The 22733-nt window shown below is 45.3% G+C and overlaps 1 protein-coding gene across 1 annotated transcript in view; it reads left to right on the forward strand.

The window, feature by feature from the left end:
* The window catches only part of CENPU (centromere protein U), a 47052-nt gene continuing 25265 nt past the window's right edge, over window positions 947-22733 (forward strand). Inside the window, exons 1-3 of the mRNA XM_018041884.1 lie at window positions 947-1016; window positions 3874-3922; window positions 5961-6078. Coding sequence (XP_017897373.1) covers window positions 985-1016; window positions 3874-3922; window positions 5961-6078 — 199 coding nt within the window. The 5' untranslated portion in view covers window positions 947-984. The remainder of the gene's footprint in view (window positions 1017-3873; window positions 3923-5960; window positions 6079-22733) is intronic.

Consider the following 22733-nt stretch of genomic DNA (forward strand, 5'->3'; position numbering starts at 1 on the left):
AAAAGACCGTGATGCTGGGAGGGATTAGGGGCAGGAGGAGAAGGGGATGACAGAGGATGAGATGGCTGGATGGCATCACTGACTCGATGGACGCGAGTCTGAGTGAACTCCGGGAGCTGGTGATGGACGGGGTGGCCTGGCGTGCTGCGATTCATGGGGTCGCAAAGAGTCGGACACGACTGAGCGACTGAACTGAACTGAACTGAACTGAACTGAAAGAGTCCAACATCATTCTTTTGCAGGATAATACGTTTTTAAAGAGAAAGCAAAGAATCAGAGCATATTAGGAGTCCTCCCCATTTACGAATAAAAACGCTGGGGTAGAAATAAAATAAGCCAAGATCACACATCTGATTCAGTACCAGCGGTACTGAAAGCCTGCTGCTGCTGCTGCTGCTGCTGCTGCTGCTGCTGCTAAGTCGCTTCAGTCTTGTCCGACTCTGTGAGACCCCATAGACGGCAGCCCAAGGGGCTCCCCTGCTGCTGCTGCTAAGTCGCTTCAGTCGTGTCCAACTCTGTGCGACTCCAAAGACGGCAGCCCACCAGGCTCCCCCGTCCCTGGTATTCTCTAGGCAAGAACACTGAAAGCCTAACCCTGTCAATTTTCAATGCACAACACCAGACAACTGCGCAGGCGCCTAAGCACCCGGAGAGAGGACCCGGGGTTTGGATCCGCCCCTCGGCGGCGAGCTCGCGCTTAGGTAGCTTTCCGGCACTGGCTCCTCCCTTCCCCAACCCGGGGGCGGGCCCTGGCGGAAAACTTGCGTGGCGGACGGGTAGGCAGAAGGCGTGGACTCCAGTTCTCGCCTAGTCCAGGCTGCATTTTCTCTAGCGCTTTACGACGGGCGGAGCCCCGGGCCGCAGACAGGGCGTGGCCGGGGCGGGGGCGGGAGCGTTTCTGCGTGCTCAGCCCGGATTGGCCGCCGGGAGCAGCGCGAGGTTTGGCGGGAGTTTTTGCGTCGGCGCCGAGCGCGGCGGGCGGGAATGGATCGGCCGCGGCTGGCGCGGCTGTCGCAGTAAGTTCTGCGGGACGTTGGCGCGGCTCCGGGGTCCCCCCTTTATTTTCCTCTTCCTCCGGGCTTGGGCCTCTCGGAGCTGCTCGAGCTTCCTGGCTTTGTCTCTGCGCACCGTGTCCGAGCGACTGACCGCCTGGGGCCTTTCTGTAAAGTGGGGATAATAATGTCCCCACCGAAACAGGATTGCGAGGAGGTTGCAGGGCGTCTGCTTAGAGTCGTGTCTGGCGTTGGGAGGGAGAGGCGTCGGCTAGCGTCCCCTTACTTGGTGCTGGTGAACGTGCTCTAAAGTAGACGCCAGGTGTTCTGAAACAAAGTATTCCCACGGATAGTAACTTAAGGAGTACCTACTACTTGCCAGAATTCACCTTCTAGCAAGAACACTAGCACTGACCCTCGGGCTGGAGTCAGTATTCTTTTTTTTTTTTAAGCTGAAAGGACATGCAGGTTGAACTACGTTGCCTATCTGCTCTCTAAAATGTTATTTTTCCCGGATTCACTGGCAAGTGTCTCTGGAGGTGTTTGAAGCACATCCAAGGCCCTGCCTGGGCCTGGCTTGGAGGGGCCTTGGCAGGCCTGGGCTGGTCCTCAAGGCCGGAGGAGTCCCACCTGGGCGGTGGGAGGGCTGCTGGAGAAGGTGCAGTTTGTAGATGCAGCGTGAGGGTGGAGTAAACAGACGAGGCTCCTGTGGCCAGCGGGTAGGACCAGACTCCCCGAGTAGAGAGGAGGATTGGGAAGGAATAAGATGCTTGAGAATCAGCTGACATAGTGGTGTTGGTGGTTTGGTCGCTAAGTCGTGTCCGACTTTTGCAACCCCATGGACTGTAGCCTGCCAGGCTCCTCTGTCCATGGGATTCTACAGACAAGAATACTGGAGTGGGTTGCCTTTTGCTTCTCCAGGGGATCTTCCCAACCCAGGAATCGAACCTGGGTCTCCTGCATTGCAGGCAGATTCTTAACCAGCTGATCCATGAGAGGTGAACTTTATCAGCTATGCCAGTAGGGGGTTTCTCTCTCCCTCCCCCGCCCCGCCCCGCCCCGCGGTACACACACATATAGCATTTTCGCCTTTGATTGAGACTCATGAAATTTGTTCATCCCTCCCCCTGAAACGCAGTAGTATGCCTACACCAAAATTTTTCCATGTGTTATCACAGAGGTTTCTGTCTTTTGAGGAGGAAACTTGACCACATTGTTGAGCACAGACAAGGCAGGAAAAAAGTGGGTTAAGACCTTATATGATGTGGCTTCTAGTCCTATTACTTGGCTGTGTGACCACTGATGTCAGTTAACTTTTCTGAACCCCAGAACCATAAAGGCTGTAAAACGAATATCTGCTCCATCTTCTTTTTTGGGTCTGAGAATCAAATAAAGGATTGGTTTTGCAAATTGTGGTGTCTTGAGCAGCATCAGCAGCCCCGGGAACTTGTTAGCAATGCATGTTCCATCAGGGGTCATCCCAGGTTTATTGAATCAGCCTCTCTGGCGGTGGAGCCAAGCATTCTTAACAGCTTTCCAGGTGATTCTGATTCCTGATGTTTGAGAAACCACTCCTCAAACAGTTTTCCTACTTTTTCTTTTTACTGTAATTCACAGTAATAATATTTTACATCACAATGGATACACAAATGTCCACATATGATAAAACACAAGTTTTAAGAAATCTTAATTTTATATCCCCTTGTATTTCCTTTTAAAAAACGCTAGAACAAGAAAAAAATTTTTAAAGGAAATAACGGGCAAAACGAATTTTAAAAAATGCTGGGGGAAACCTTAAAGGACATGACAGGGCAATTGATAACATTTGGATATGGACTGTAAATTAGACAATGACGTCAGTGTTAAGTTTCTTGCTTTGGAAATTGTGCTGTGACTACACAGGATAATGCCCTCTTAGAAGACACACGTGTGTTCCCAGGTTACCATACGCAGACACACAGGAAGCCGGTGAGACAGTGTGAACAGTTGGTGAAGTGGGGTAAAGGGTATACAGAAGGTTCTCAGTCTCTTCTCACAATTTTTCTCTTTAAGTTTGAAGTTATATCACATAAAGAGTTAGGTAAAGAATTACTTGTTCAGACACTAAATGGACTTTGCTCTCTGCTAACGGGTGTGTGCAGGATGTCCTGTTCCCTGGCACCACGCTGGAGCACATAGGGTACTCAGCCCACAGTCGCTGGCTGGGGTATTTCCTGTGTCTCTTACTTTCACTTTTTCTTTGGGTCTCTGTTGTGACATCTGGTTTATTTAAGCTGGTTAAAGATGAACTTTATCCTTTCATCCTGATGCCCTCTGGAGGGATCCTGAAGGGGAGGGAAGAGGGCAGCTCTGGGTGTGGACTGATAGCAGATTTTATCGCAGGCTTTCCTCCTTCCCAGCCACCTGCGGCTTTGGGCAAATATGCTTCTGGATGAGGGATTCACTTCTACCTGGAGGACTGTTAAGGAACTAAATGAGAACACGTGTGTGAGAGTCAGGCATGCATCGGGGTCCGGTGCTTAAGGAAGAGGCACCTCTCTAGCACATTTCTGCAGGACGCCAGCCTTGGCTGTTGATACGACTTCAGGGCCACTTCAGGTAATGGCAGGGTTAGGAGTTCTCTGTGCCCTGAGGGCAGAGCTGTGCTATTTATATGTGGGTAGTATGATTTGGCCTATAAATTATTTATGTGTGTGAGATATGGGTTCTGCTTTCCAGAGGGATTTGCCATTACCTAAATTTCATCACGTGCACATTGTTAGTACAGCTAACAAAGAGAGTAACTTGGAAAGAAAATACTTGGACTACATTGCCAGTTCTAGTGTTTCCTCAGTTATTTTTAAGTATTTCCTAACTTGTGTGTGTGTTTGCTGTTTCCTAGTGCGAGATTTTCGAAGAACCATGCAGGCAGAACATATTCCCTGAAAGATGTAAGTTATCATCATATATTTTAATATAATATAATGGTCGTAATTGAAAATGCAAAATAACATTTTGTGGGAGACTCAGTATTCCGTAGACTTGGTAAGCTCTATTTTCTTGTAGTGGAAAAGTATATTCATTTTCCTCCTGTTCTTTCCAGTACAAGCCAGAGAACATTTTGAATCTTTTTTCCTGGGCCTAGGTTGGTTTCATTTTCATTTGGATGATTAGCATCGTTTAAAAATTGTGCAGTGTTCTGTATTTTGCTTTTTTCACTTGTAGCCATTTCTCCATGTTGATAGTTTTCCACAATTATGATCTTATCATCTTCCATGTAGTTTTACTCACATGGTATTTTTACTTTAGGGTGGGGTGAGTCTTAGAAATAAATGTGTGTGAAGGCAGGTGCATTTCTTTAATACTCCCAGCTCACTTCATATTATTTTCCAGCGGCTTGTCAAGTTGGCCTTTAGAGATCCACATGAAACGCCTCAGGCAGTGTCTGCTTGGGGGTGCCCAGGCCTTGGGGGTTCTCCCTGCTCTGTGCCCCGCCCCTGGTTCTCTCTCTTGGGGGGTATCTCCCCCTGCTTCCCTAGGCCCCTGGCTTTGGAGGGGGCCCTTTTCTCCCCTGGGAACTCCTAGGATCCCTCTGCACCCCTATCCCAGCTCACCTGTTCTTTGGATAGGTTTCTCCAGCATCCTGTCCTCTTCTTGGGAAGGCAGCTGCCTACATGGCTGGGGGCCTGTTTGCTCAGGGAGGCCAGAGGCTCCGTCAGCTCCCCTTCAGCGTTCTTTCTAACCCCAAACACCCCTCAGGTGGTTTTGCACTGAGAGTCTGTGAGTGCTAGTTTTTGTTTTGGAGTCTTATTCTATCTCCTGTATCTCTTCCAGAATTTCCACTTATTTTCCTGTCTGTTAATGGCTCCCTCCACATTGTCCAGAGCTACTGAGTGTTTTTTCTCATTTTCTGGTATGTTATGGTCTTTCATGAGGATGTAGGGGGCAGTCTTCATGAGGCCTATTAGTATATTGCCCTTTAAGTCGCATCTCTTTCCTGGAGTTAGGAGTTTTTACCCCTGTGTATCCTCAAAACTGAGGAAGACTTTCTTATCTTTCCTTGCTGGTCTTTGGAACTCTGCATTCAGATGAGTATATCTTTCCTTTTCTCCTTTGCCTTTAGCTTCTCTTCTTTTCACAGCTATTGGTAAGGCCTCCTCAGACAACCTTTTGCCTTTTTGCATTTCTTTTTCTTGAGGATGGTCTTGATAACTGCCTCCTGTACAATGTTGTGAACCTCCGTCCACAGTTCTTCAGGCGCTCTTATCAGATCTAATCCCTTGAATCTATTTGTCACTTCCACTGTATAATTGTAAGGGATTTGATTTTGGTCATTCCTGAATGGTCTAGTGGTTTTCCCTACTTGCTTCAGTTTAAGTCTGAATTTTGCAATAAGGAGTTCAATCAGTCTGATTTCGGCATTGACCATCTGGTGGTGTCCACGTGTAGAGTCTTCTCCTGTGTTGTTGGAAGAGGGTGTTTGCTATGACCAGTGTGTCCTGTTGGCAGAACTCTGTTAGCCTTTGTCCTGCTTCGTTTTGCGCTCCAAGGCCAAACTTGCCTGTTACTCCAGGTATCTCTTGACTTCCTACTTTTGCATTCCAGTCCCCTATGATGAAAAGGACATCTTTCTTGGGTCTTAGTTCTAGAAGGCTAATTGGCTAATTCTAGAAGGTTGAAACCCCCACAGGTGGAACCTCAGATAAGGAAGCCAGCTGCCAGGGTCATACGGGGATTTTCTACTGTGTAGAGGCTGGGTGCCCCAACCCCTGCGTAGTTCAGTGGTCAACTGTATTTACTCCCTGGTCCTTTCTAGAAAAGTTCCCCAACCCCGCCTTAGATCACCAGAAGAGCCTCTGCCCCCGAGAGTGCGAAGGCTCTCTCTGTAGGCACTGGAGACAGCAGCAGTGTCCTTGCCATGCAGATCAGCTTTGTGATATTCTTGTTGTTATGGCCAGGCCAGTGACTTTGAACTTCATTCACTTTCAGAAAGCTGGCTGGAAGCACAAGCCTCTGGATGTATTTGATTTTCCTGATCATTCTCAGCTCTCAAGCCTCAGCAGGCTGGGTGAAAATGAGAAAGATGAAGATTCCTATGAAAGTTTTGGTTAGTATTTTTAATCTATATTTTGAAAACTTTGAAGTACTTCGAGCAACAGCATTTAGGCTAATTACTAATAAAAATGTAGAAATGCCTTCACATACAAAAGCAAGGTGGTCTACACATGAATACAGTGTTCTGGGGAGAATTTGATAATTTAAACTGATTTTTCTCACTTCTAGGTACCCTGAAACTAAGAAAAAGTGGGGCTCTCCTGGTAGCTCTGGTCAGCGAGCCAGACAGATTAGGGCTCCTGTTATATGACTTTGTAACAAGAGGGATGTAGACTAATATTTCTCACTTCATACCTCCCGTAGTCAGGCAGAAAGGGGCTTTAATTTAGGGAGGAGCAGAAGGATGTTCTTCCTTTTCTTAGACACAGGATGGCAGAGGACCCTGCAGGAGAGCTTTGCCTGTGGGCCCAGAGGTGTCTGGGAGGCAGCGCCACCACTGGCAGACCAGGGAGGGGTGTGTGACCTGCCCGGGTGGGCCTGCTCTCTGTGCCTCACTGGGCACTCCAGGGGCCAGAGGTGTTAGAGAAGGGCTGGTATGCCCACATCTAGAGCAGCTGCTGCTGCTGCTGCTAAGTCGCTTCAGTTGTGTCCGACTCTGTGTGACCCCATAGACAGCAGCCCACCAGGCTCCCCTGTCCCTGGGATTTTCCAGGCAAGAACACTGGAGTGGCTTGCCATTTCCTTCTCCAGTGCGTGAAAGTGAAGTTGCTCAGTCATGTCTGACCCTCAGCGCCCCATGGACTGCAGCCTACCAGGCTCCTCTGTCCATGGGATTTTCCAGGCAAGAGTACTGGAGTGGAGTGCCATCGCCTTCTCCATCTAGAACAGCAGTGATTGGATATTTTTTTTGTAGGAGTAAGTTTCAAGGGAATTTTGACAACGTAAACCTTCTCACATACTTTTTATTTGGTATCTAGTATTTTGAGTCTAATTTTTGTTAATAAAGGAAATTATTGTACTTTTGGCATGATGAAAAGTAATCATTACCAGAACATCTCTTATAATGACCTGATAAAATGTTTTAATTTCTTACCTAAAAGAAATCTAAATATAAAAGGTCTGAGTCTAAAATAAATCATCATTTTAAAAATTGAGATGTAGTTCACACACCATACAGCCACCGTGTTAAACACGCTGTAAAGTTCAGTGTTAGCGTAGTCACAAGGGGGTACAGCCATCACTGTCTTCCATTCCAAGACGTTTTAATCATCCCAGAAAGAAACTCCACATCTGCTAGTAATTTCTCCGGAGCCCTTTGGCAGCCATGAACCTATTTCTTGTCTCCGTGAATCTGTCTGTTCTGAACATTTAAATAGATTCTTGCATGATGTATGTGGCCATTTGTGACTGGCTTCTTTCATTTAGGGTAGTAGTGTCAAGATTCATCTACATGGTAGTAAGTATCAGTATTTCATTCCTAAAAATTCTTACGGTTCAATAATCCATTGTTTGGATAGGCCTCATTTTCTTTTTTTTCAGAATTTATTTTTAATTAAGTTTTTTACACAGTTTTAAGGTTTGCTTTCCATTTACAGTTGCTGTAAAATCTTGGCTGTATTCTCGGTGTTGTACAGTACATCTGAGCCCAGTCACACCCAATGTTTCGCACCTCTCATCCCCTCCTCTGTACTGCCCTCCTCTCCCCTCCACACTGGTAACCACTGGTCTTTTCTCTGTATGTGGGAGTCTGCTGCTTTTCGTTATATTCACTAGTTTGTTGTATTTTTGCATTTCACACATAAGTGATACCATACAATATCTGTCTTTCTCTGTCTGACTGACTTCTCTTAGCATACTACCCAGGAAGTTACTAGAAAACACTCACCTAGGTATCACCTCCCAGGTTCAGAAGCAGAATGTTGGCACCGTGTTGGAAGTGCTCTTGGGTGTCATTGCTCTTCCCTCTTTCTGGATGTAAAGTGATCCCTATCATCTTTCTAACATTTTGTTTTAGTTTTGCCTGTTTTTGAACTTTATATAAATGCTCTCATGCATTATATATTCTCCTTTCTGGCTCTTTTGCTCACTTATTTACTTTTGTGAAATCATCTAAACAGCTGTGAAAAGTAAAAGTGAAAGTCGCTCAGTCCTGTCCCACTTTTTGGGACTCCATGGACTTCTCCAGGCCAGAACACTGGAATGGGTAGCCTTTCCGTTCTCCAGGGGATCGTCCCAACTCAGGCATTGAACTCAGGTCTCCCACATTGCGGGCTGATTCTTTACCAGCTGAGCTACAAGGGAAGCCTAAGAATACTGGAGTGGGTAGCTTATCCCTTCTCCAGTGTATCTTCTCAACCCAGGAATCGAACCAGGGTCTCCTGCACTGCAGGTGGATTCTTTACCAACTACCCACCAGGGAAGCCCCAAAACAGCTGTGGATAGTGGTTGTTTGTTCATTTCCATTGGTGTGAGTTGCTACATTGTATGATGATACCACACATTCGTCGTGCAAACTAATCTTGAAAATAATTGTTTCTTGGTTATGTGGAACAATCCTGCAATGATCATTCTTTATTTTTAAATTTATTTTTAATTGGAGGATAATTGCTTTACAATGTAGTGTTAGTTTCTGGTGTAATACATGCTGTTTGTTTTGCTGACTTCCTTCACAGGGTCTAGGTTCATCCACCTCACTTTTAACTGACTCAAATTCGTTCCTTTTGATGGTTGAATAATACTCTGTTGTATATAGATACTGCACCTTTATCCACTCATCTGTCAGTGGACATCTAGGTTTCTTTCTTGTCTTGTCTGTTGTAAATAGTGCTGCAGTGAACGTTGGTGTACATGTGGCCTTTTGAATTACTGTTTTGTCAGTATATATGCTCAGAAGTAGGATTACTGGGTCATATGGTAGATCTTTCTTAGTTTTATACCATTCTCCAAAGTGCCTGTGTCAATTTACATTCCCACCGGCAGTGTAGGATTGTTTCCTTTTCTCCACATCCTCTCCAGCATGTATTCTTTGTAGGTTTTTTGATGATGGCCACTCTGACCAACATGAAGTGATGTTGTTGTTCAGTCGCTCAGTCATGTCCAACTCTTTGTGACCCCGTGGACTTCAGCACACCAGGCTTCCTTGTCCTTCACCATCTCCCAGAGCTTGCCCAAACTCATGTCCATTGAGTCGGTGATGCCATCCAACCATCTCATCCTCTGTCGCCCCCTTCTCCTCCTTCCTTCAATCTTTCCCATCATCAGGGTCTTTTCCAATGAGTCAGCTCTTAGCATCAGGTGGCCAAAGTACTGGAGCTTCTTTAGCTTCCTTCCAATGAATATTCAGGGTTGATTTCCTTTAGGATTGAATGGTTTGATCTTGCAGTCCACAGGACTCTCAAAACACCACAGTTCAAAAGCATCAATTCTTCAGCACTCAGCCTTCTTTTATGGCCAGCTCTCACATCCATACATGATTTCTGGAAAAACCATAACTTTGCAGACCTTTGTCCACAAAGTGATATTTTCTGCTTTTTAATATGCTTTCTAGGTTGGTCATAGCTTTTCTTCCAAGGAGCAGGTGTCTTTTAATTTCATGGCTGCAGTCACCATCTGCAGTGATTTGGGAGCCCAAGAAAATAGTCTGTCCCTGTTTCCATTGTTTCCTCATCTATTTGCCATGAAGCGATGGGACCAGATGCCATTATCTTAGTTTTTGAATGCTGAGTTTTAAGCCAGCTTTTTCACTCTCTTTCACCTTTATCAGTGGCTCTTTAGTTCCTCTTTGCTTTTTGCCATTAGGGTGGTGTCATCTGCATATCTGAAATTATTGGTATTTCTCCCAGAAATCTTGATTCCAGCTTGTGCTTCATCCAGCCTGTCACTTGCATGATGTACTCTGCATATAAGTTAAATAAGTAGGGCAATAATATACAGCCTTGACGTACTCCTTTCCCAGTTTTGAATCAGTTCATTGTTCCATGTCCGGTTCTAACTGTTGCTTCTTGATCTGTATACAGGTTTCTCGGGAAACAGGTAAGGTGGTCTGGTATTCCCATCTCTTTAATATTTTTCCACAGTTTGTTGTGATCCACACATTCAAAAGCATTGGCATAATCTATGAAGCAGAAGTAGATGTTTTTCTGGAATTCCCTTGCTTTTTCTGTGATCCAACAAATGTTGGCAATTTGATCTCTGGCTCTTTTGTCTTTTCTAAATCCAGCTTGTACACTTGGAAGTTCTCGGTTCATGTATTGTTGAAGCCTAGCTTGAAGGATTTTGAGCATTACCTTGCTAGCATGTGAGATGAGCCCTGTTGTGCTGCAGTTTGAACATTCTTTGGCATCGCCATTCTTTGGGCTCAGATCATGAACCCCTTATTGCCAAATTCAGACTTAAAGTCAGGAAAGCCACTAGGCCATTCAGGTATGACCTAAATCAAATCCCTTATGATTATACAGTGGAAGTGACAAATAGATTCAAGGGATTAGATCTGATAGACAGAATGCCTGAAGATCTATGGACGAAAGTTCATTAACACTGAACAGGAGGCAGTGACCAAAACCGTCCCCAAGAAAAAGAAACACAGCAAGGCAAAATGGTTGAGAAGTCTTTACAAATAGCTGAGAAAACAGAAGCGAAAGGCAAAGGATAAAAGGAAAGATATACCCATCTGAATGCAGAGTTCCAGAGAATAGCAGGGAGATATAAGAAAGCTTTCTTAAGTGAACAATGCAAAGAAATAGAGGAAAACAATAGAATGGGTAAGACTAACGATCTCTTCGAGAAAATTAGAGATACCAAGGGAATATTTCATGCAAAGATGGGCACGATAAAGGACAGAAGTGGCACGGACCTAACAGAAGCAGAAGATACTAAGAATAGGTGGCAAGGATACACAGAGGAACTGCACAGAAAAGGTCTTAATGAAACTGCACTGGTATGATCACTTATCTAGAGCCATACATCCTGGAGTGTGAAGTCAAGTGGACCTTAGGAAGCATTACTATGAACAAAGCTAGTGGAGGTGATGGAATTCCAGCTGAGCTATTTCAAATCCTAAACGATGATGCTATAAAAGTGCTGCACTCAATATGCCAGCAAATTTAGAAAACTCCACAGTGGCCACAATACTGGAAAGGGTCGGTTTTCATTCCAGTCCCAAAGAAGGAAATGCCAAAGACTGTTCAAACTACCGTACAATTGCACTCAGCTGTACCTTTGTCCCCCCTTGGTCTTGTTGCCAGGTCTCTTTGGAAATTGAGTGTCTGAGTGTAATGGTAGAAGGCGCAAGGGCTGGGAACAATGCCATTTCTGTTATGGGCATCAGAGCTGCTTTCTTTGCATCCCAATCTGCCCAGTTGCTTCCTTGGATAATTTGAGAAATTCCCTTTTGATGCTTGTGGCCGCGAATGATTGCTACGTATTTTGGTTTTGGAGCTGCTTCTATGAAATGCAAAGTCTCAGCCTCATACTTTATAGAGGAGTTTTTTGTACTTATAAGTTTTCTCATATTTTTTCCTGATACCCCCACTAGCATGTAAAGCAGGGAAGGCATATTTTGAGTCTGTGTGTATATTTATAATTTATCCTTTCTCTAGGGTTAAGGCTCAGGTTAGAGCTGTCAGTTCAGTCTTCTGGGCTGGAGTGTAGGCCGGGAAAGGTTTTGCTTCTTGGACACTCTGAGCACTCAAAATAGTATCCCCTGCCTTCCTGACTCCGCCCTTAATAAAGCTGCTGCTGTCAGGAAACCATTTGTCCTCGGTTTCCTGTAGCTTAGTCTCTGAGATTAGGCCTACAGGCATACACCTGGCTAAGGGTTCTGAGGCAAGAATCTGTTATCTGTGGGCTCTCATCAGGCTTAAGCATAGCCAAGTTGAGGGTATGGAAAGTTTTGTAGGTTAGTTCTCACGATTCAAGGATCACAGCATGGTATTAGTAAGACAGCCTTCAATTAGCCAGTAGTGACCTATAATCTCCAGAATCCCTTGTACTTGTTGATGGGACTGGACTTCTGCTGCTGTCCTAAAGTAAGCTTGTTAGCTTCTTCCACTAATAAAGCGATGGCCGCTACTGCCTGGAGACAGCCAGGCCATCCTTGGGCCATGAAATCTAGCTGTTTGGAAAAATGCCCAATAGGCTCAGAATCTTCTCCAGCTTCTGTATAAGAACCCCAGAGCAGTGCCGTGCTTTTCAGCCACATACAGGGTGAATGGCGCTTTCAGTTTGGGGTGACTGGGAGCAGGGGCTCTGGTGAGGGTCTGGTTGATAATCATGTGAAGCCTTTTCTTGTTCCTCATTCTAAAGTAATGGTTCTATATCTGAGCATTAATCACTTGATACAGAGGCTTAGCCATTGGCCCAAATTTTGGAATCCAAACTCTACAAAATCCTATCATGTGCAAAAAGGTAGAGATGTGTCTTTTTTTTTAACTTATTTTTAATTGAAGGATAATTGCTTTACAGAATTGTTGGTTTCTGCCAAACATCATCAATCAGCCATAGGTATACATATGTCCCCTCCCTTTTGAACCTCTGTCCCATCTCCCTCCCCATCCCACCCCTCTAGGTTGATTCAGAGCCCCTGTTTGACTTTCCTGAGCCATACAGCAAATTCCCATAGGCTATCTGTTTTACAGATGGTAATGTTAAGTTTCCATGTTGCTCTCTCCATATATCTCACCCTCTCCTTCCCCCCATCCTGTGTCCATAAGTCTGTGCCCTGTGTCTGTTTCTCTGTTGCAAATAATTTCATCAGTGCCATCTTTCTAGATTCCATATATATATGTTAGTGTACAGTATTTGTTTTTCTGACTTACTTCACTTTGTCTAATAGGCTCTAGGTTCAGCCACCTCATTAGAACTGACTCATGTGTTACTTTTTATGGCTGAGTAATATTCCATTGTGAAATATTACTTTCCATTGTGAAAGGAGAGTGAAACAGCTGGCTTAAAACTCAGCATTCAAAAAACTTAGATCGTGGCATCCAGTCCCATCAAATCATGGCAAATAGGTGGAGAAACAATGGAAACAATGACAGACTTTATTTTCTGGGGCTCCAAAATCACTGCAGATGGTGACTGCAGCCATGAAATTAAAAGACGCTTGTTCCTTGAAAGAAAAGCTATGACAAATCTAGACAGTATATTGAAAAACAGAGACATTACTTTTCTGACAAAGGTCCATCTAGTCAAAGCTATGGTTTTTCCAGTAGTCATGCATGGATGTGAGAGTTGGACCATAGAGAAAGCTGAGCGTCGAAGAATTGATGTTTTTGAACTGTGGTATTGGAGAAGACTCTTGAGAGTCCCTTGGACTGCAAGGAGATCTAACCAGTCCGTCCTAAAGGAAATCAGTCCTGAATATTCATTGAAAGGGCTGATGCTGAAGCTGAAACTCCAATACTTTGGCCATTTGATATGAAGAACTTACTCATTAGCAAACACCCTAATGCTGGGAAAGATTGAAGGCAGAGAAGAGGATATCAGAGGATGCGATAGTTGGATGGCTTTACCGACTCAATGGACATGCATTTGAGCAAGCTCTGGGAGTTGGTGAAAGACAGGGAAGCCTGGCACGCTGCGGTCCATGGGGTTGCAAAGAGTTGGACACGACTGAGGGACTGAACTGAGTATTCCATTGTGTCTACTGCTGTGGCTGCTGGTTAGTCTCTTCAGCCATGTCCAACTCTATGGACTGCAACCGGCCAGGCTCCTCTGTCCATGGGACTCTCTAGGCAGGAACGCTAGAGTGGGTTGCCCTGCCCTCCTCCAGGGGCTCTTCCTGACTAAGGGATCAAACCTGCGTCTCCTGCATTGCAGGCTGATTCTTTACTGCTGAGCCAGCAGCTATAGCTTTTTATCCATCCATCTGGCGATGGACATCTAGATTGCTTCCATGTTCTAGCTATTGTAAATAGTGCTGCAGTGAACACTGGGGTACGTGTGTCTTTTTCAACTTTGGTTTCCTCAGGTAACAGATGTTTAGTCGTTTTGTTTAACTCTTTTGAGACCTGGTAGGCTGCAGCTCGCCAGGCTCCTCTGCCCTGGAAAGTGCCCAGGCAAAAATTTTGGAGTGGGTTACCATTTCCCTCTCCATGGGATCTTCCTGACTAATCAATTAAACTCACGTCTGCGGCATTGCCGGCAGATCTTTGCAGTGCTTAGGTCCGAATATAGCTTGTTTTCTATATGGAGATCATTGTCTATTCCTGGGGTTTATAGTCCAGTCAGTCAGTTCAGTCGCTCAGTCGTGTCCGACTCTTTGCGACCCCATGAATCACAGCACGCCAGGCCTCCCTGTCCATCACCAACTCCCAGAGTTCACTCAGACTTGCGTCCATCGAGTCCGTGATGCCATCCAGCCATCTCATCCTCGGTCGTCCCCTTCTCCTCCTGCCCCCAATCCCTCCCAGCATCAGAGTCTTTTCCAATGAGTCAACACTTCGCATGAGGTGGCCAAAGTACTGGAGTTTCAGCTTTAGCATCATTCCTTCCAAAGAAATCCCAGGGCTGATCTCCTTCAGAATGGACTCTCAAGAATCTTCTCCAACACCACAGTTCAAAAGCATCAATTCTGAGCTCAGCCTTCTTCATAGTCCAACTCTCACATCCATACATGGCTACTGGAAAAACCATAGCCTTGACTAGACGGACCTTAGTATATACCAGATATTTAATTCATTGCTTGGAGATTTGTTGTGCTTTGAGAGGCTCTGTAGCCCCAAGGACATGAAGGACTTAAGTGGTGCTTTGATCTGAGACTCCCATGGTGAGGTGCATATTAATATGTCGTGTACAGACTGTAGAACAGTCCGTTCTTCTAGGTGTGTCTCCCATGGTTGTGTCCTTAGGGCCTGGGAGATCAAGTGTGGGCTGTCCTGAAACCCTGAGACAATACTGTCCATGTGTATTGTTGCTATTTGGCCTGAGTGGAAGTCAAAACAGTTGTGAGGGGGAATAGGCTTGGATCCAAGAAAAGGGGTCTTGAGGTTGAGCACCGTCAACCATTTAGCATCCTCAGGAATTGGGCTCATGTTTCATAAGTATTGGCCACAAGGGGGTGAATAGGGCCCACAGCTTCATTTCCTGCTCTGAGGTCTTGTACCACTCTGCTTTCCCCATTTGGTTTAATAACTGGAAAATAGGAGTATTGCATAGAGACTGGCATGGCACCGAGAGGCCACGTTGTGAGAATTTATGGATGAGGAGTTGTAAACCCTTCTTCATTTCCAGCTTCATGGGACATTGTCTCTTGGTAGGGACAGTGGGTTCTGGCCTAAGGCTGATTCTTTCAGGTTGGGCGTTGATGGCCCTCCTGGGTACACACTGTTCCCCAAATGCGGGTTCACTCCTTGTAGAATATGGCTGAGAATAAGACCTTGCTCTTTTCACTTGTCTCCTATAGTCAGGGTCCGAATATGGGGCTGTTTGAGGTATCCTAATTGTTTACTGCTCCCAGGGGAGCCCAGAAGGTCCCCTCTCTGTTAGCACACTGAGGGACAACCACAAAGGCAGGTGATATCAGACACTTCAGATTGGCACGGGAGAAGCCCAGTGAGGTAACCAATGAGAGACTTTCCATCGACAGCAGTCCCTGTACAGCTTTTGGAGGAAAGAGGCCCTACTTGAAAAATCAGGAAGAAGTAAGTGGCTCAGGTATCAATTAAAAATCCATCCTCTTACCTGTCGCGTCAGGAACTACTCAGAGCCCCTTGATGGAGATAGACATCTTGGAGCGAGCCCCCAGAATCCCCCCATCAGTTTAGCTTGACCCATGGCCTGTCTTTCTCATGTTGGGCTCTCTCTTTTGCTCTGCTTGAACTCCATTATTAAATACCCAAAGGCCACCTCTAGGACTTGGGTCATCAGGGTTTGTTGCCTAATTGTACCTTCTGGAGTTTCTGTGTAGTATCAAGGGCAGACTGATCAAATGTTGTCATAGCTGGGATTTGCCCTTGGGATTAGAGAGTTCAATGTTAGTCAGTTTTCCAAAAGCCTCCACAAGTGGTCCCTGAAAGAAGGCTGGGTTTTCTTTTTCCTCTTGGGTCACTGCTTGAACCCTTTCATAGTTAGTTGCATTTTTGATAGGTTTTCTCATCCCTTCAAATAACACAATGGATCATGTGTTTCATGGCTTCTGTCCTGCCCCCAGATTCACAATACCAGTGGGGCTCCTGACTTTGGGCGGCGTCTCCATCCGTAACAAGATGTTCGGGTTGGTCAAGCTGGTACTGTGCCACTGGACAGCTGCCCACATTCTCTGCTTTTCCCCAGGTCCAGAGCAAGTATTATAGTAGGACTGTTCAGACATGCTCCCAGTCAAAGGCCAGAGCAACAGACTGACTATTGTCCTCAGTATACCGGCCCAGTCTTTGTTTGCATTGGACTAAATCAGTTCCAGAGAGTGGCACGTGTACTTGACTGTCCCTTCACTGTTTGTCACTTCCCTTCAAGGGGATATTTTCTCTGATCCTGGTTGATAGGAAGTTCCACTATGAGTCTACCCTGGGGGCAGTCAGTCTCCCTTCAGGGGTGATGAAGGGTGTATGGGATGTAGGAACGTGGAGTTTGGAATTGGTCATAGGGATCTGGGAGACGTGGTGGCCCTGGGGAAGCAGAGGAGCCTTTGTTTCACTTCTGAAAATTGGAGAAGGTCAAAGGGGATCATCTAAAATGTCGGGAGTGCTTTCTCATTCCCCTGTCTTTTGATTACAGGAGCCTGGTAGAGCAGGGTTTTGGTAAAGAACCATGAAGGCTTGAACATAGGGAATCTCAGTCTATTTTCCCATCTTGTGACAGTAAAGATCCAGTTGCAAGATGTTATTGTAATTTAGAGACCGATTTTCAGGGCATTTTTCTCCATCTACCTAACTTACCTAAAGGCGTGGCAGTGTTACAGTGAAGTTTAAGCTTTTCTCTCTTCAGTCCTTCTATTTTTTTAAAGTGTACAATCTGGGATCTTCCTGGTGGCTCAGACAGTAAAGAATCTGCCCACAGTGCAGGAGATTAGAGTTCGATCCCTGGGCTGGGAAGATCGCCTGGAGAAGGGAATGGCAACCCACTCCAGTATGCTTGCCTGGAGAATCCCATGGACAGAGGAGCCTGGTGGGCTACAGTCCATGGCGTTTCGAAGAGCTGGATACGACTAAGCTACTAACACTACTACTGCTGCTGAGTATGCATTCCAGATGTGTTTCTTATGGCTTAGAGGAGGATCCTGCCATGCTGAGTAACCTGCAACCAAGAGCACTTCTAGAATCGAAGTCCAGAGTGCTGGAGACAGTCCTTTGGAGGTTTTTGTCAGAGGGAAGTTGGAGTGTCCTCTGAATTCCTTTCTCATCTCCTGGGATTTTGAGAGTCTCTGCTCCCTTTCGTTCGTAACCTGACTTCTCCAGTCATCCCAGGCGCTCCAGTGAGGGGCCATTTGAGGCAGTGCAGTGTGGCGGCCGGACTCCACCTGGGGATCTGTTGTCCGTGGAGCTTGTGTCCTATGAGAGGTTTCCCTGTGTTGGGGTGTATTCCTTGATGGGGAGCATCTGTAAAACCTAGGATGGGGGCTGCTTGCAGATGGCCAGCCCGGTAGCTAGTCTGTCCCTGTGTGAGTGCTGGCAAGTGGAGAAGTGAAGGACGTCCTGGAGGTGCAGAGTGAGCTCCTGCGAGACTTGCAGGGCCTCTCCGATGGGAAATTGAGGTTGGATGCAGTGGAAGAGGCCATGAGTGTTAGACAAGGAGGGCCTAGAGGTGGGAGTATTCCCACAGGGGATTGTTTGGACCAGGAGTAAGGTGAGAGACTAGACGGGATAAGAACCCAAACCCTTTCTTCTCTCTGTTGGATGGCTTCAGTAAAATCGGGGAGAGGGTAATGATTCTATCTGACACAGACAACACTGAGTTTGGACAATGTTTCCCACGTAATTTAACATACCAAATGAACCCAGTTAGTTTAGGATCTTTCTTTGGGGTGCTCCAGGGACCCTTTGAAGCACCCCCAAAGTATCTTGAGGTCAAAAGAACTTTAGTTCAGTTTTGATATTTGAGGAGTCTGTCAAAAATCTCAAAGATTTTTTTTTTAATGTATTTATTTTTATTTTTGGCGATGCTGGGTCTTTGTTGCTGCGGCAGGCTTTCTCTGCTTGCAGCGGGCAGGGGCTCCTCTCTGGTTGTGTGCGCAGGCTTCTCATTGTGATGCCTTCCCTTGTTTCAGAGTGCGGGCTCTGAGAGCGTGGGTCGGTAGTTGTGGCTCCTGGGCTCTGGAGCACAGGCTCAGTACTGTGGCACACGGACTGGTTGTTCCTTGGCACGTGGGAGCCTCCCAAGCCAGGGATCAGGGATGGAACTGGTATCCCCTGCATTGCAGGCTGTTTCTTTTCCACTGAGCCACCAGGGAAGCCTCTCAGAAAGTTTTAAAACACCCAATCGGATAGAATCATAGAGTCAAACAATGACTTGTTGAGCTAAGGTGAAAAAATTTTTCAAAAATAAATACAGGTCCCTTAAGGGCATAGGAACTCACATGATCTGATATCAAAAGGCGTATCCCAGCAAAATCTCGTTCCCTTATGAGAGAAAAACCAAATCCATTTTGTCTTGTATCAACCTATTCTTAATAAAATGTGTTTACCTCATTTAATCCAGCTTTAGAAAATTCTGACCACATACAAAATTCCTTTGTCAGTGTTCCTCTTTTATAAGCATTCACTACTTTCTATAGCCGTATTTTGTCCCTTATTCTTTCCCCATTCAGAAATAGCCAGTTCCAGGGCAAAGTCACCTTTTCCCCTTTCAACAGTATACATTTCCATTTCTCATACCCTCTTATCTGAAAACACACATCCTGTTTTCCTTAAGCAACCGTGAACTGTCTTCTACGATAGCATTCTATAGGTTGGTGAAGGACACCTCACGGTGGCACCGAACAGCTTTAGTTTTTCTCTCACAAGAAGACAAAAGTTGGTAAATTTGAACCTGTGTATAAATTAATATTCCCGATATTTTATCTTACTTGAAAAGGCCTGGATTTTCAATGAATTCCTGTCGTTGGACTTAATTTAGTTTCAGTTTACCAAAATTTGCAGAGTATTTTCAACGGATGTTTCCAAAACATAATTATTACTAAAAGTTCTTATCCCAGTTATATTTACTTAAAAATTTCATATCAGCTTATTTTCTCTATTGACAAATTTCATAATAGAAACAATATGTGCTTACTGACACTCAATAACCCTAGGTACAATAAAAGTATACTTAATGTTGATCACTCTAAAGTCTGTATTAATTAAACCTACAAGCTAGCTCTAATGCCAGATGTTAATTAAATATTGAATATTTCCCAGATCACATGAACCCAAATGTATCCTAGTGAGCCTCTTTTATCTTTCTGAGAATGTATATAACTGCTCATCTTCCTTTAAGCCAATTAAATAGAGCTCATTTAGAAGTTTTTACCTAAAGACAGACCCAGAGATCTCATAGTTGTCTCACTTGAATATAAAGTGGCCCTGCTCCCCCTTCAGTCTGGGGGACGACAGATGCGTCAAGTAGTTCCTAAGAGCCTGGACAGAATAGTCACAGAGCAGAAGAGAGCAAGTAAAGCCCCTGGAGCTCAGGCAGAGGATCTACATTGCAAAAGCAGAGGAGATAAGAATGCTCAAACCTATCTTTTTGTTCTCTAAAATCCCAGCAAGTAACTCTAGGCTGGTGCTTGTTCAGTCACTCAGTCATCTCCAATTCTTTGTGACTGCAAGGACTGCAGCCCAGCAGGTTCCTGGGTCAGTGAGATTTCCCAGGCAACAATACTGGAGTGGGTTGCTATTTCCTTCTCCAGGGAACCTTCTCAACCCAGGGACTGAACCCACTTCTCCGTAATTGCAGGCAGATCTTTGGAGGGCTTAAGCCTAAAATACAGCTTGTTTTCTGTATGGAGATAACTGTCTATTTCTGGGTTTTGTAGTATATCTCAGATGCCTTGAGATTTGTTGTGTCTTTGAGAGGATTTTCAACCCAGTGAATTAAGGGCTTAGTGGTATTTTGATCTGAGACTTCCGCGGTGAGGTACATATTAATATATATCATGGAGATCGTGTAGAATAGCCCAATCTTTTCATGCATCTCCCATAGTTGTTTTCCTTGGACCTAAGAGCCCACCGTGTGGGCTGTCCTGAAGCTCCTGAGGCCATGCTGTCCAGGTGTATTGTTGCCTTTGTCCTGACTGGTGGTTAATCCACTCGAAAGCAAACATATATTGTGAGGAGGGATAGACTGGGATGCAAAGGAAGGTGTCCTTGAGAACAAGAACACTTAAGCATTAGCATCATCAGGGATTCGGACTAATGTTTCGTAAGGCTTGACCAAAGAGGGTGATTAGGGGCCACAGCATCATTTACTGTTCTGCGGTCTTGTATCACTCAGTATTCCTCAGTTGACTTAACAACCGGAAAAATAGGAATGTTGCATGGAGATTGGAAGGTCACCAAGAGGCAGTGTTTTAAAAATTTGTCAAAAAAAAAAAATTTGTCTGCAAGGGATTATAACCCCTTCTTTGCTTCCAGCTTTATGGGATATTGTCTCTTGTTAGGGTAAGTGGCTCCTGGTCTAAGGCTATTTCTTTCAGATTGGACATTGATGACCATCCTGGGTATTCCTTAGTCCCGAATGCAGGTTCTCCCCTTGTAGAATATGGCTGGGAATAGGACTTTGCTCTTGGTTGGTCTGATGAAGTCAGAGTCAAAATACCAAGCTGCTCAGGGTGTCCTAATTGTTTAACATCCCAAGGGAGCCCGAAAGTGGGTTGGGACAGTCAGTTGTTGTAGTTGTGCAGTCGCTCGGTTGTGTCCGACTCTTTGCAACCCTGTAGACTGCAGCACGCCAGCCCTCCCTGTCTTTATTCATCTCCAGAGCTTTCTCAAACTCATGTCCATTGAGTCAGTGATGCCATCCAGCCATCTTGTCCTCTGTCATCCCCTTCTCCTCCTGCCTTCAATCTTCCCCAGCATCAGGGTCTTTTCTAAGGAGTCAGCTCTTTGCATCAGGTGGACAAAGAATTGGAGTTTCAGCTTCAGCATCAGTCCTTCTAATGAATATTCAGGGTTGATCTCCTTCAGGATTGATTGGTTGGATCTCCTTGCAGTCCAAGGGACTCTCAAGAGTCTTCTCCACAGTTCAAAAGCATCAATTCTTCAGTGCTCAGCTTTCTTTATAGTCCACCTCTCTCATCCATACATGACTACTGGAAAAACCATAGCCTTGACTAGATGGACGTTTGTTGACAAAATCATGTCTGTGCTCTTTAATATACTGTCTAGATTTGTAATAGCTTTCCTTCCAAGGAGCAAGCGTCTTTTAATTTCATGGCTGCAGTCACCATCTGCAGTGATTTTGGAGCCTAAGAAAATAGTCAGCCACTGTTTCCCCATCTATTTGCCATGAAGTGATGGGAACAGATGTCATGATCTTAGTTTTCTAAATGTTGAGCTTTAAGCCAACTTTTCCATTCTCCTCTTTCACGTTCATCAAGAGGCTTTTTAGTTCTTCTTCACTTTCTGCCATAAGGGTGGTGTCATCTACATATCTGAGGTTATTGATATTTCTCCCAGCAGTCTTGATTCCAGCTTGTGCTTCATCCAGCCTCGCATTTCACATGATGTACTCTGCATATAAGTTAAATAAGCAGGGTGACAGTATACAGCATTGATTTACTCCTTTCCCAATTTGGAACCGGTCTATTGTTCCTTGTCTGGTTCTAACTGTTGCTTCTTGACCTGGATACAAGTTTCTCAGGAGGCAGATAAGGTGGTATTTGCATATCTTTCAGAATTTTCCAGTTTGTTGTGATCCACACAGACAAAGGCTTTAGTGTAGTTAGTGTTGAGGCAATATGAGCACGTGTTTGAAAAGAATTTCCAGATACAGAGCATTTCATAAGGGAGTGGGTTTATTAAGAACAAAGAGCAGAGGTAGTATTGACATTACGAGCGCAGTGGACTCACCTCCTGACAGACCAGGGAAAGCCTACCGTTTTCATGAGTTAATAGCCTCATGAGTTAATTTTTATAGCCTCAAGACAAAATTCTTGCTGAAACGGTGGCGTTAATTTTGAGGGTGCTCCAGGGTGTTTACTTGGAGAAGGAAATGGCACCCCACTCCAGTATTCTTGCCTAGGGAATTCTGTGGACAGAGGAGCCTGGTGGGCTGCTGTCCATGGGGTCACACAGAGTCAGGCACGACTGAAGCGACTTAGCATGCATGCATGCATTGGAGAAGGAAGTGGCACCCCACTCGAGTATTCTTGCCTGGAGAATCCCAGGGATGGAAGAGCCTGGTGGGCTGCCGTCTGTGGGGTCGCACAGAGTTGGACGTGACTGAAGCGACTTAGCAGCAGCAGGGTGTTTCCTAGAGTGGACATCTTTGCTTACTCGGGGGTCCTGAAGCTTGTTAGAGGTTATTCAGGGGACTTTTGGCAGGGTTTGTGGCAATCCAACCTAACCTAATCATCACCTGATAGTGCAGCGCTGCCGCACACCTTCATTTTGTGAGTAGTGCAGCATCTGCAAAGCGCAGTAAAACGAGGTGCTCCTGTGTCTTCTTTGAAGCAGTGTCTATTCACATCCTTTGTTCATTTTGAAATCAGGTTATTTATCTTTTTATTGTTGACAGGTAAGAGTCCAACTCATGTGACTGGTTATATATGGAGATTCAATAATTGGTCTAGTT

This window comes from Capra hircus, chromosome 27 (assembly GCF_001704415.2).
Source record: "Capra hircus breed San Clemente chromosome 27, ASM170441v1, whole genome shotgun sequence".
Classification (NCBI taxonomy): domain Eukaryota; kingdom Metazoa; phylum Chordata; class Mammalia; order Artiodactyla; family Bovidae; genus Capra; species Capra hircus.